This window comes from Trichoplusia ni (assembly GCF_003590095.1).
Source record: "Trichoplusia ni isolate ovarian cell line Hi5 chromosome 4 unlocalized genomic scaffold, tn1 tig00001189_group3, whole genome shotgun sequence".
In the NCBI taxonomy this organism is placed as follows: domain Eukaryota; kingdom Metazoa; phylum Arthropoda; class Insecta; order Lepidoptera; family Noctuidae; genus Trichoplusia; species Trichoplusia ni.
Genome location: NW_020799603.1, coordinates 18,248 through 32,738, shown reverse-complemented (window position 1 = coordinate 32,738; position 14,491 = coordinate 18,248). Strand labels below are relative to the sequence as shown.

General features: G+C 34.7%; 2 protein-coding genes across 2 annotated transcripts; both read right to left on the bottom strand.

The window, feature by feature from the left end:
• Positions 1 to 7,024: 7,024 nt before the first annotated feature.
• Positions 7,025 to 8,350, bottom strand: LOC113506191. The gene is made up of 3 exons (XM_026889038.1): positions 8,266 to 8,350; positions 7,648 to 7,797; positions 7,025 to 7,259 (listed from the first exon to the last, which is right to left on the bottom strand). The coding sequence occupies exons 1-3, from the start codon at positions 8,330 to 8,332 to the stop codon at positions 7,129 to 7,131; spliced, it is 348 nt and encodes a 115-aa protein (XP_026744839.1). The 5' UTR covers positions 8,333 to 8,350; the 3' UTR covers positions 7,025 to 7,128.
• Positions 8,351 to 8,889: 539 nt separating this feature from the next.
• Positions 8,890 to 14,045, bottom strand: LOC113506190. The gene is made up of 3 exons (XM_026889037.1): positions 13,757 to 14,045; positions 9,735 to 9,887; positions 8,890 to 9,048 (listed from the first exon to the last, which is right to left on the bottom strand). Exons 1-3 carry the CDS (start codon positions 13,809 to 13,811, stop codon positions 8,921 to 8,923), a joined length of 336 nt encoding a protein of 111 aa, XP_026744838.1. The 5' UTR covers positions 13,812 to 14,045; the 3' UTR covers positions 8,890 to 8,920.
• Between the last annotated feature and the right edge of the window lie 446 nt (positions 14,046 to 14,491).

The window sequence follows — 14,491 nt, the reverse complement described above, 5'->3', positions numbered from 1 at the left end:
GTTTCTTTTGTAAATATAATTAAATTAATCAGTTCTGATAATTTTATTACCTGAGTTTTTTAATTGCTTGTCAATTAATTGAAGAGGAAATTAGAAGGAAAGACATATACTCAAGGTGGTAAGGTTTGTTAGTAATTACTAAAGATAAAGTGAGTTTAATGACTATAACTGTAGAAGCGGGACAGTGCACTACATTTTGCATAACATCGTCTCACTTCCACAATAGAAACAGTCTTGTATTAAGTGCTAATAGGAATCGCTAAAGGAAAGATGTATGAAAAAAAATTATCTCTATTTTTAAAACGTTTCATAGTTTCCAATAAATTACAAATGAGCAAAGTTACTTATTTAGTCCATTAATGCAAATGCTATACAAGCAAATAAAAACTGGAAACTCAAGGAAAAATCAATCAAGTATGCTTAGCCAATCAGATAATGCCATCACCATGAATGAAAAAGAGGAAGGAAAGAAGATAGAGCAAGCTAAATAGAAAATCAAACACAAAGTAAATACAAACCCCCAAACCGCTGAATAGTTTTACAGCAGTAATTGTTGCATTTAACAGTGAAACGAGAATAAAAGAAATCTGCGCTTTAAACACTCTAATTAGACGCTTAGACTGTTCCTTTGTATAAATATTAAAGCTGTATAAAAACCGTTTTAACCCCACTCAGCGATCTTTGTTACCTGTGTAATTTTATTGCTGGTTGTACACCTGGCGAATTCTGTGCGATCTCATTGGGTTAAATACGGTGGGGGTTTTTGTGTAATTTAATTACTCAAGGCAACTGCGATACCTGTATTTTTGTTCGTGGATGCATTTGAGAGGCGTTTTTCGAGTTTGCTTATAATAAGAGAATTGTTTTATTCGAAAATATTCCTTGCTGCTGAGATTTTAAGTCATCATTTTTGTGCACGGATTTTCAGCGATTGCAAACATTGGATGATGACAGCAGAACAAAATGTATTATGTATATAATACTGATATTTTTGAAAACAATTGACAAGTATAAATCTTGCTTACGAAGCAACAAGATCTTTCAAAAAGTCACTGCTTCTACTAATCCGCTTCATCGCCAAAATGCAAGTTCAGACCGGTCATGCCTATAGGGTCAATGAGAAATTTCAACACCAGCATAAAAACATTAAACCAAGAAAAACTACATCTACCCTCAATATTATTCTTTAATTTCCACCTCAGCGTGAAAACACGGAAAGTTATTTCTGAGAACTAATTTTACTCCTTAATAACTCGTTTACGAAACCACTGGATGCGTAGGAATTCTAGCAGAAATTTAATTAAACTCTGCAAATGCAGCCTGTTAAAATAGAGAGATTTTTTTAAAAACCCATTCAGAATTTAAATATTGTTGCAACTGTGATCGCGTCAAGCAGGTTTTAATTTACTGTGAAATTGATGCGGTTAAGCTGCGAATGTCTTTTTTAGAGTTCCGTAACTTGTATAAACGGGACCTTAATACTTGATAGGCAGGTAAAATTTTCGGAAAATTTTGTATTTCTTTTGCCACTATAATTGTGATACTAAAATTTTAAATCGAGATTAAGCAATGATTTTTTGCGGTGATAGATTTGTCACTTAACCGATTTGTTTTTCTGGTGCCTATTAATACGGAACTATCAGTGTCGCGAGGCTAACTCGACTTGACCGATGTGTTTGATTGAAATTATGTGAGTTTTGGAAAAAAATATTTTATTTTATGTACATACGAGTACCTTTTCATTGGAATTTCAGATTTTTGTAAAGTTTTTTGTTGTACTTACTCACAAAATACTTGTTCGACATCAATTTGTGTGCAATTTAATAATATCTTTTCAATTATGGATATCATATTATTCAATTAATTCTTTTGTCATTTTTTTTAATGTTTACTTATGTATATACTCTCGTTCATAGTAATACAAAAAAACAGGGTTTCTAACCTTCTTGCTTTAAATCACAGTTATAATAAAACCGTGAACATATTGCTTACCCAACAATCACAAATCACAAGCATCAATGAAAATTCCTTACCATCTTATCAATAGAATTCTAAATCTAAATCATGTAACAATCGAAAAAGGGTTCGAATAACGTTCCATTCTAAAATCGAAATTCAAATATGAAACATAAATGGCCAAAAATGCAAGTTTAAAATTAAATTTCGAACCAGAAAACCAGAAATCGTCGGCAGAACGAAACAGTATAAAGTTTTTAACAGTTTCAACTGAATTACGACGATATTAACATTTTGGTGCCGCTACATTGCAAGATTGTATTTGCATATTTATAAAAATATTACATTTAGGACGGCTTTTTGGAGAAGTGAATGATGAAGATGGAATTTGGACCCTTATTTCTATATCGAAAATAATAATGGTCACCAATCTTAGGCTGTAGTTGATGATATTATGAATCGTTCTCTCTTGAGTAGCATTAATATCCTAGTGGCATGACGGTTGGACTGCAAAATGAAAGGCCGTAAGTTCAAATCCATCATCCAGAGCATCAAAGTTTTTTAAATTAATTTGCGTATCACAAAGTAAGCAACAAATATTGATCCACTAAAATCACGAACAGAAGGAACGATGCAAGAAAATCACAATAGGAAACAAGCAGGTCGTATAATTCTGAAGATGCTATTGTTTAACTATTTATTCTATTTTCGGGAAGTTTTCGCCAAAGAAGTGTTAAGCCATGCTAGAAGACAGGCGCAGTTCAAACACTTTGACACGACACAACACCATATGAAACATAACTAGTATCGAAAAATTGTGTTAACTGCTTAAAATCTTGGGATCTAATTTTAAGTCAGTATCTACATATAAATAAACATGACTATAACATCCCATGGCGCGAATGGGACTAAAACTCAGCAATAAGCCACCCCTTCTTGAAACTTTTTAAGACTTCCAACAAAATTACGATGATATTAACATTTTGTTGCAAGCTCATAAAATGAATCTACAAAGTTAAGATCAAGATTTACCGTGTAATTATGATTCCTTGGAATTAACAATTATATCCTCTTGGTGGTATTAAAGACAGTGCTCCTCAACTTATTACGCCGCTTGTCAAACCTATATTGATAACTGAGCAACATGGTTTTGTAAGTAGGAAATCGACCGAAACTAACTTGTGCGAATTTATTGATACAGTAATCATGGCTATGGATAATGGCTTTCAAGTTGATGTCGTGTATACCGATTACTCAAAGGCATTTGATAAAATTTCTCATCGATTACTCTTACACAAGCTTGAGGTAATCGGGGTACATGGTGATCTATTGCGCTGGCTAGAGTCTTATGTCGAAAATCGTACACAAGCTGTTACTATCAAAGGTTTCTCTTCTACATTTATACCTATCACATCAGGTGTGCCTCAGGGATCGCATCTCGGACCCTTATTATTTAATATCTATATTAATGACATTCAAACAATTTTCAATAATTCGAACTTTTTGTTATATGCTGACGATAAGAAAATTTATAAGGTGATTAAGAGTAAAGATGATTGCATCAAACTACAAAATGACATTTATAATTTATGTAACTACTGTAATAAAAATATGCTTTATATAAATACTAAGAAATGCAATGTCATCACATATACGAGAAAAAATAAATATATAGAATACGACTATAATATGAATAATGAAAGTATTAAGAGGGTGTCTGAGGTGCGAGACCTGGGTGTGCAGTTGGATAGTAAACTAATCTTTGATAGCCAAATCACTGCTGTTACGAATAAAGCTTATCGCCTAGTAGGGTTTGTGTTGAGGGTTTCTAAAGATTTTAAGCGCTTATCTACATTATTACTCCTGTATAAGACCATTGTAAGACCCATTCTCGAGTATGCATCTATAGTGTGGAATCCGCAATACAATATTTATATTGATCAGATACAAGGTATCCAAAATAAATTAATGAAGCATTTGACATGGAGAAATAATAAACACCCCATAAGTCTACCTTATTTACCCACTCTACAGGCCCGGCGTAATGAACGAGATTTACTATTTTTATATAAAATTGTTAGAAATCAAGTTGACTCTTCTTACCTCCTAAGCAAAATAGGTCTGAGATGCCCGCGTTTTAATGTTCGTGACAAGTCTTTGTTTTATACGCCCACTACCCGAACTAATTATGGTAACAACTTATTTATAATAAGATCCTGCCGCTTGTACAATAATCTAATTAATAATAGTTGTAATTTAGATATATTTTATATCTCTTTGCCCAAATTTAAAAAATCTGTTCACGACTGTCTGGTTCATGCTTCTAGTAATTAATATTGTTTCTCGATACGTAGATGTAAGGTAACTTCTATTTTTTTTTATCTAAATTGTTTATATTTGTTTGCAATTCTTTTTAAATTTTATTCAGTTTCGCATTTGGCGCAAATGTTTTAATTTAGTGTGGAAACTGTTCTGGATTGAGTACTGTTTATTTTGTATGTATTTTATTAACTATATTACATCTGTTTGTTTCCCAAATAAAATAAAAAAAAAAAAAAAAATAAAATAAAATAAAACTTTTGAAGTGCCATTTAATTTATGCTGTAGGGTGCATGTTTTGCTTTTCGCTTTTTTCCAAAAAAAGATTGTATGTTTACAGGACAATAAAATTTATACCTACATGTGTTTGTTGACTCAACATGATTTTGAGAAGCTTTAATCGATTTGGGATTGTTTTTTTTTTCTTTTCCAATCACCAGCGTACCATACCGTCACCAGAAAAATATTTATTAAAAAAAACAGCCTAATCATCTTCTCCATTTCCGTGTGTTTAATTTAATGCACTATTCACTTTCTTTAATGATCAGTATTTTATGTTAAACTTTTACTTTCAATAAAGTTTATCCTATAAAAATAAACTTGAAATCTCAAACAGACTTTTCGATAGTTCGAACTCTTGCACATAAAGCTAGTGTTACAAGTCAATACAAAGTTGTCACACGAGGAAGTGTTGCTGTTGACCCATTTTATTGGCACGAAAAATACTCTATCCACGTCCCAGTGAATGTTTCGAAACATGGACGCCGAATGCGAAAAACAAAAGTTTTGCCGAAACATGAAATGCAGGTCTATATGTCCTCTGCTTTATTTTGTGGACGAAACTTTGTATACCTACCGTTTTAGAATGTGTCGAAATTTTCCGTGATGGTTTTTAAACGGAGTATTTGTGCAGGTTGAATAATGTTTTAGGGAATATCGTACTTTTCTAGTATTTTGCAGATACAAAGGATGGAACTTTCGTCGCAAGATTGTTATTGAAAAAAGATATTTAGGCGGAAAATATTTAGGACATTTATTAGCATGCTTTGAAACCGGAAAGCAAGGTATAGTCTTTCTGCATACCATACTGCTACATTACCTAAGAAGCAAACGAAATTAGTGAAGCAATCTGTTGGAAGAAGTTTTTCTTTTCTTTTTCTACATACAATTTTCATATTGAAGTTATAGAATACTACCTACACTAATTATTGATATATTTGTCTGCTGAACTGCATGATATATTAAAGATTGAGGTGAAACCAACAAATGGCTATCCATATCCTAGGAGCATACAGATAATAGAGCCATATCAGTAGACTTCCAAACACCAAGATATTATTTCCCAAGTAATTTAAACCTTCTGCTATTGATTTAAATGCGTTTTTAACTTTTTTCAGATTGTGCATCAACCATGCGAAGAGAAAAGAAGTGGAAAATGTCAATTTTTACTATAAAACGTCTAAATAACAAGGAATTGTCTTCGAAGAGAGCCTTGAACCGTAGAGTTAAGACTGAGTTTGCTACATTTCCTTTTAGATTAAAAATATTACACTTATTCCAAAGGATATCAAAAGGATGCACTTCGGAATAACCGTGGAATGAATCCACAGCTTGTTTCTAAAACGTTAATAGAAATGCTTTTGCTACACACATTTTATCATAATATTTTCTATTTGAACGGTAGTTCGAAGATATACAAATACTGTATCATTTACAGCGTTACCCTTACAGGATTAATTAAGTCAACATCTCAATTTTAGATTGAAGTGAATATAATTACTCCCCACGATAGTCCTGACTCTGTACCGCAAGATATGGAATGAATGGGATTGCGATTATAGCTTTAACAGAGATCCTTCTAATTATATATCCCTCAATGCCTCTGAAATACTGAAATTTAATTAAATTATGCTAATTAATATTTGGGTTTTAATGCTAACAAGATTAAAGCCGAGGTATTACTATATTTTTTTGTTGCTGAGATGAAATGATGAAGTTTATCTTTTTGGACTTTGATTTAACGATACGCTTATTTTGCAACATTGGAATATAATGTTATTAAATGTTAAGGTAGTCTAACAGTTTTAAATACAGCAAGCAGCTTTGTATTGAAGACATAACTGCACAGATAGAAGAGTGGTAGTGGCCATCACGCTGAACCCATAGACCACAAGCATATGTGTGTCATCTACAAATACTTGCCCTGATTAAATTCCTTAGAATGAGAAGCTAAGCTATATCCGCATAAGTGATTCGATCACAGGTTAAGCTATGCTTGACGCGGTTGGTCCGTGGATGGGTGACCATCTTTGTCATAACGAGTTCCTCCGTGTTTCGGAAGGCACGTTAAATTGTGGGTCCCGGCTGTTATTCCTACATCTTTGACAGTCGTTACAGGTAGTCAAAAGCTTGAAAAAGTCTGACAGCCAGTCTAACCAAGGGGTATCGTGTTGCCCAGGTAACTGGGTTGAGGAGGTCAGATAGGCAGTCGCTCCTTGTAAAATACTAGTAATTAGCTGAAAAATAGGTTGGGCTGGTAGCCGACCCCAACATAGTTGGGAAAAGGCTAGGCCGATGATGAATGAGAATCGTTTTGTTGACGGAACAACATGAAACAACTAAAATTTGAAAAACTATTATCGCCTATTACTGGCCTATAGCATAGTCACAATCATGCTGACCATGGTTCTCTCCTCATATAGAGAATTAACTAGCATTGATTACCAAATCATACATATTTATTCAACATCTCATAAGGACCAGCATATGCTTTACCAGGTATTGCTTTTGCGGTATCCAGACAAGGAATAAAGGATGGAGAGAAAGGAGAAAACAAAAAAAAACACGTTTTATTTATTGATAATTAACAGAACAGCATATTGTGTCTTTCGGACAGCCTGTAGCCTTACGGTATACCTGGTCGCTGATACACTCTGTTACGCAGTCTCCGCCTCGCTTTTGGCACCTTGTTTCCTTCACCGATACTGAAATAAAGCGAAAGATATTAACTATTATTTTACTTTGGGGTATGCAAAATCAACTATCAATGCTTTTATGGTTGACCAAAGATTTACCTAAGTTTTGGATGGAGATCTATGATCGTCGACGCGGATTTAAAAAAAAAAGTTTTGTAAAATTTTTAGATACCTTTACATTCAAATGTAGTGAAAAAGTATTTTGGACTTAGTTAAAACTCATTTCCACTTGCGAAACTATTCAATGGGCTCAACGAAATAACACATAAACAGATTTAGAATTTTCTTTTAGGATGGGACATTTTTCGCAATATAGATTTTTTCAACTTCAGAAATTCCGAGCGAACGATTTAAAACTATCCCTAATAATAATGTATACAATATTGGTTTTCCTTACTTCCATAGCAGCACTCGACACCCATCCGCTGCTGCAGCGGACACAGCCCGCTGCCAACCAGCGATCCATTGGGACAGTCATTGGCGATGACACACATACCGCCCTCAAACATACAAGCTGACTCTAGTCTGATTGAATCTATTAATAATACTGCAACAAATATATGAATGATGGTAAAAATAAACGCCTTGTCTAGGTTAAGGAACGAAAAGAAGTATTTCTAGTTAATTTATGACATTAGATTTTAGACACTGTTAGGTTCTCGTACCTAAAGGAGTTTGTCTGCTGTCTGTCCGTCCGTCCATTACCATGGCTGTATCAATGAACCCCGATACCCTGACAGTTGAAATTTTCACAGATGCACGTATATTTATTGTCGCTTAGACAACGAATAATTTAAAACTGATCGTGGTCACCCGACGGTTACAAATTTTGACGCAATGAAACCGACTCGCACTTGACTGGCTCTTAAGAGGATTGGAGCCACAACAGCTCACACGACATTTTAAATCAATATTTTTACATTGATGAAAAAGGCGTCTCTTTTTGCGTTTCCAGAATAGTAGAAATATCCTCAATTATCAATATCAATGATAGAAAACACATCAACAAACTTACAGTCTTGTTCATGAGCCCACAGAATCCCTGTTACACAGAAGACAGCAACAAACTCCATGGTAACCATTTTAAAACGATATCACGAACGACCGCGCAGTTTAAACTAATGCCTGCACTGATGCACCGGTCTTCAAGATAATATGCTTGTTATAATTTCGGCCATGTTTAGATATGAATGAAAAACATTTATTTTGAATCACAATGAGTGTGTGAGGCTGGTACAAAATAAGAGTCGTCCGTCAACCACGGCCAGAGCATGGTGTTATATTATTTTTGTGTTGCGGTGCTTGTACTTACTTAAACTCCTCCGTAACGGGTCGACCGATTTTGATGAAATTTTGTGGGCATGTTGAGTAGGTCTAAGAATCGAATAAAATCTATTTTACATAACCCTGACTTTTGTTTGTATGTAAAATAATGTGTATGTTGTAATTATTAATGTTCATTGGTAAAGGGGCTATAACAGAGGTCTTAAGTTCGAATCCCACCCAGGACTCATTTGTTCTGTGTTTGGCAGTATCATGTCATTTTATGTTAACGTTGTACTTTTCAAACCACTATAGTTTAATCGAAGACAATTTACGTTTAATTGCGGTATTAAGCAAATATAATAAAACACAATTATTCGAAAAAAAAAACATTTTATTCATTATAATTAATTAACCAATATGCAACAAACAGTGTCTTCTGAACAGTCCGTAGCTGTAGTATCCCGAAGACGTACGTTGCATCGCGGCAAACATTCCCCACCTCGTCTCCGGCACCTTGTCTCCTTGATCGATACTAAAACAAAGCAAAATAAAATATAATATACTTTCATTTAATTAATGCTCATATTTGTGGAGAGTTTTTCCGGGAATAGAATCTACGCGAAATAGAAAAGGCACTGCGAGAACTATTTTTAAGGTTATTTCTGAATATTTATTTTATCTATAATGCAACACTAATTATGTATTTTTATCAATTAGAAGATGTACGATTGATACTTTTCTATATGAATAAAACTAAACATGTTATATTTTTATTTAAACCCACTCGTTTTTGGATCACGCAAATGTTTGTCCTACGTGGGGATCTAACACTTAGCTATACATGAAGATTTAGTGTCAGACAGAAAGTGACAGATCAAATTCTTTGAGCATAGCTGTGGTCAAAAGCTAGTACAGAATTTACTGTAAGAGACTATCCATGATGACTACATATTAATAACTAGCTGTTGCCCGCGACTTCGTCCCCGTGGGTATAAGTTATGATTTATACCTGCCCTATTTTTTTTTCACATTTTCCTTTGTACCTTAGCTTCGCTCCTATTAGTCGCAGCGTGATGGTTTATAGTCTAAAGCCTTCCTCGATTAATGGTCTATTCAACACAAAAATATTTTTTCAATTTGGACCAGTAGTTCCTGAGATTAGCGCGTTTAAACAAACAAACAAACTCTTCAGCTTTATATATTAGTATAGATTCTCACTTCCATAACAGCACTCGACACCCATCCGCTGTTGCAGTGGACACAGGCCGCTGTCTTCCACCAGGTAGCTGGCGGGGCAGTCATCCGCGATGACGCACATCCCTCCACGAGACGAACACGATGGCTCTGACTGGATGGAATCTATTACCCTTACTGCAAAAAAAAATGAACGCCTAAAGTAAGATACAAAAAGGTTCGGATAAAAAGAAGAATTAGAAAAAAAAATGAAGTTAAAACATAGTAGTTATATAGTACAAGTCATCGAAGGGTAAATAGGAAGTAAGAATAAAAAAACTTCCTCCCGATTTAAGGGACTTTCAAGTCATATGCACAGGGACTCGACGCGGCAGGAATTTGTGGATCACACAAACTTGTCCTACGCTGGGATCGAACCCGCGACCCGTTACGCACAGTGGGATCGCGCGACATTAGCTCAAGTACTCGGCTGTTGGTGCAATCAATTTAATTTAAAACCATCTCAAGAATAAGATTTGAGTACACGACCTTAAAATACAACAACAAACAAACAAACAACAAAGATGTGGATTGTTAGTTAAATGTAGATCTAAATCAAGTTAGTCACAAAAGTATACCTACTATTAAACGTTTCAGAAACACAACTCTAAATTCCTCTCTGAAATCGGTATCAGTCATCGATACCAGCCCTAACTCAGATACGGATTAGGTGTCGAATATTATCAAAGCAAACAAAACGACGTTCAAACGCCGATGATCTAATTACAGTAGTTTTCAAAATATTTGGTTTGGACACTACATTCGTTCATGAAACTAATTTCCGGCTTACATTTTATGTATGTAGTAGCATTTATAAATGAATGAAAGTATCTTTATGACTATACTAGCTGTTGCCCGCGACTTCGTCCGCGTGGTTAGAAGATATAAGTTAGGAATTTTTGAACGGAAGCCCTCGAAGGTGAATAATTTTCCCTGTATTTTCCCACATTTTCCATTGTAGCTTCGTAATTATTAGCCGCAGCATGATCGTATATAGCCTAAAACCTTCCTTGATGAATGTTCTATTCAATTTGAACCAGTAGTTTTTGAGATTAGCGTGTTCAAACAAACAAACAAAGTCTTCAGCTTTATATAATAGTATAGATTACGTGAGGAGTAATTGCAGCAACATAAATGTTTGAACAGAACGCTGTTATATTTTACGTAGATGTTGCTTACGTTACTTCCTCTACGAGGATGTGACGATATAAGTTAGGATTTGTACAATCGGATTTACAGTTTCTCGTTGTTATTTCAATATAAGTATTACTGCTCTACACCTAATAATCATAAGTGAGGTGTTTATCCTATAGCCTTACTCAATGAATGAGGTATAACACTGAAATAAGACTTGTTGTTCCCAAGATTAACGTATTCAAACAAACAGCTGAAGGCTAGCTTCGTCATCATCAGCCTATCGCAGTCCACTGCTGGACATAGGCCTCTCCAAGTGCACGCCACTGAGATCGATTTTCGGCTTCTCGCATCCAGCTCCTGCCAGCCGTCTTGCGCAAGTCATCACTCCACCGTGCCTGAGGACGTCCTACACTACGTTTGCCGAGGCGTGGTCTCCACTCTTGAACTCGTTTACCCCAACGGTTATCGGTTCTTCGGCTAATATGGCCAGCCCTCTGCCACTTCAGCTTGCTGGCTAGCTTAGTTGATGAATATTATTTATGCACATTAAAATGAACAAGAAATAAATAAAAATACTTCCACAACAAAGTTAAGAGCGAAACCCTTTGAAAGAATTAGTACTTCAACCATGGATTTAAAAAGAAAACAGGGTAAATAACAACCTGAATATCTAAGATCCTCCTGCTTTGTAGTCACTTACAACTGATCTGCTTAAACCCCCATCATCATCGCCCTAGCCTTTTCCCAACTATGTTGGGGGGTCAGCTTCCAGTCTAACCGGTTTCAGCTGAGTAGTTAGCTGTAGTGTTATACAAGGAGCGACTGCCTATCTGACCTCCTCAACCCAGTTATCTGGGCAACACAATACCCCTTGGTTGGACTGGATGTCAGAAATTCAAGCTGTAACCAAGCTACCTGTAACGACTGTCAAAGATGTAGAAATAACAGCTGGGACCCACAATTTAACATGCGTTCCGAAACTCGTTATGACAAAGATGGACACCCATCTACGCACTAACCGCGTCAAGCATAGCTTAACCTGTGATTGATTTACTTATGCGATTATAGCTTAGCCACGAGCTCCTCTATGCTTAAACCCCTATACTGCCTAAAATAAATAAAATTCTGTATGCGAATAGTTGATACTAGGTATTAGATCTAGGAGACTTGCTTTGTTATTCGTCGTCTCAATCAATCAACGTCATTGAAGTTTACACACAAAGTTGCCGGTGACTGTGTGTAATCTACGGGCGGCACACACTAGGCAAAACTTTGACACTATCTGTAGCTTGCGATCGGTACGTGAGCTCGGTCCAAATGTATTTTGAATACTATTTCGGTCTACCCTAATAGAATTTGTGCTGAGATTTAAAGGTAAAAGAGACCATGGGCAGTAGACCATCTAATAATTCTTATTTACGTACTCTAAATGAAAGACTGTTTTGTCATAAATTTTAGTGGCAAAAGTTTTTTTTTTTACTTTTTTTAAATGAAAAGTGCTGTTTATACAAAATAATTATTAAACATAATAATAAATCTCCTGTTTTATATATACTATCGCATTTATTAATTAAACCTCTTGTCAAACCTATCTATTATTCTATTTATCTGAAACCTCCCAAGGTTTCAGATAAATTAAAGTCTCATTCAAAAAGACATGCGTACTTAGAGCAAGCAATCGTGGATCACACGTCAAGTGCTTGTCCTACGCAGTTGTTTGCTTTTATTTTGTTTGTGACGACGACTGGCATTTTTTGTATATTAATTTAGCTTTGTGATATTGAGCACTAGTCAATAGTGTGTATCTTCAACCAGGAATTGATAACCTTGTCTCAAAAAAATGACTTTCTAGAACTAGAACTAGAACTGTTCCATATCGCAAAATACATCTAATTTTAATAGTAATTGTAATAAGAACTAAATTGGAATAGCAAATGGTTTACGCACAGTATGGTTAAATTTGTTTATTGTTACAACATCCATTGTGTTTCTAGTGAATGAAGGCTATCTCTCGGAATCTATCGATTCTATAGAGATGATGCCGATGTGTTGATTCAATAACAGGCAATGATCGTGTTTGTCGTCTTAACAATGCTGTATAAACGGCCCATGAATAGTTTAATTTCATCGGTGAAGGTTTATGCTTAGTAACAATTTAGGCTTCAATAGAAAGTGTCAAAATTATTGTTTCGTACGGTAATTTAGCGTATATTTTTGTAGTTCAAATATTGTTAATAGAATCAGACTTATACAACCTAAACTTATCAGGAATAATAATAAAATACATTTTTTTTAAATAACGAGAAATCAATTTTCTTACTACCAATAAAATTAAAAAATAATGATGTACCTAACATTTATGCAACAAGTTACGTTAATGGCTTTCGTAATCATGTTAATGAGTAATGTTAACCACAAAATGCAGCATGGTAATAAACTGCTAAACCTGTTACCACGCTATAAAGAAACACAGTTATTATATGACACAGTAAACAAAAAAGCAATTATAGTTTTAAAAGAATTGGAGACGGTTGCAAGAGTTAGAACAAAACAATTACAGCACCTAATTTGTCAATCCCGTTAATATTCTGCACACAAGTTTCTCCGCCCGCATGTTACAAATTTATTCCGCATTTGGCCGTTGCGTTTTATACTCATGCTTAAATACACAAAGGAACGCAATTGCATGAGAATAAATTTCTAATGCAGAAGTAGAGTACATACTAATTATATCACTGACCTAAAATAGTCCCTTGTGGGACCCAATGAATTTTGACACAGAATTATTACAAATATATGTCTCTTGTTTTTTTTTTTAAGATTATTTATATTACAATTGTTAATGATACAAAACATGTTAACAAACTTACAGTCATCGTTAGCGAAAACGACTCCTATAACACAAAAGATAGCAATAAACTTCATGGTGAACGGTTTAAAACGATTACGTACGACTGCACATAGACTGATACCGGCACTGAATGAACCATCGGTATTCAAGACATGTTTGTTTTAATATCGGCCGTGTTTGTCGCGTCTGTTGATAATGGCGGCCTTTCTGGATGGGTTGCACATGAGGCTCAAAATAATATTGGTTAATTTACTTCTGCTTATTTCGACTAATATTCCGTATGAATTTTCTATACAGGGCACTGGCATTTTTTATTTGACTTTCATAATTATTTGCAAACGCTATTTACAATTATGTAGCTAATACATGGTAGCTAGTACATGGTAAAGAATAAATTACATATTTCTTTCCAAATACCTATATATCTATTAGTAGAAATATGAAAGTTTCCAGTACACTACCCATATGGTTTCACCAACAAGCAATGCGATGATGCAAAAAGCAACTGTAATCGAATAATAAAATATCGTGTATAAAATTCCTAAATGAAAATAAGCGAAAAGATAAAATGAAATAAACGTTACTTATCATTGAATTTAATTCGAGTAAGTCATTCATTAAATCCTCGTCTGTCTAGTAGTAAGCCGGTTTGTCCGCTGTATTACCATCAATGCAGAAAATTTAATAGCCATACTATTATTGCAGTTAATGTTATATTGCATGTCGTCGATAATTGCTTGATTTGAACAGACCT

Coding starts and splice junctions, on each gene's coding strand:
- LOC113506191 (XM_026889038.1), bottom strand. CDS start 8,332: ATGGTTACCATGGAGTTTGTTGCTGTCTTCTGTGTAACAGGGATTCTG. Junction 7,798..8,265: donor GTGGGCTCATGAACAAGACT/GTAAGTTTGTTG, acceptor TATTTGTTGCAG/TATTATTAATAGATTCAATC. Junction 7,260..7,647: donor TGTCGAGTGCTGCTATGGAA/GTAAGGAAAACC, acceptor GCTTTATTTCAG/TATCGGTGAAGGAAACAAGG.
- LOC113506190 (XM_026889037.1), bottom strand. CDS start 13,811: ATGAAGTTTATTGCTATCTTTTGTGTTATAGGAGTCGTTTTCGCTAAC. Junction 9,888..13,756: donor CGTTTTCGCTAACGATGACT/GTAAGTTTGTTA, acceptor TTTTTTTTGCAG/TAAGGGTAATAGATTCCATC. Junction 9,049..9,734: donor TGTCGAGTGCTGTTATGGAA/GTGAGAATCTAT, acceptor GCTTTGTTTTAG/TATCGATCAAGGAGACAAGG.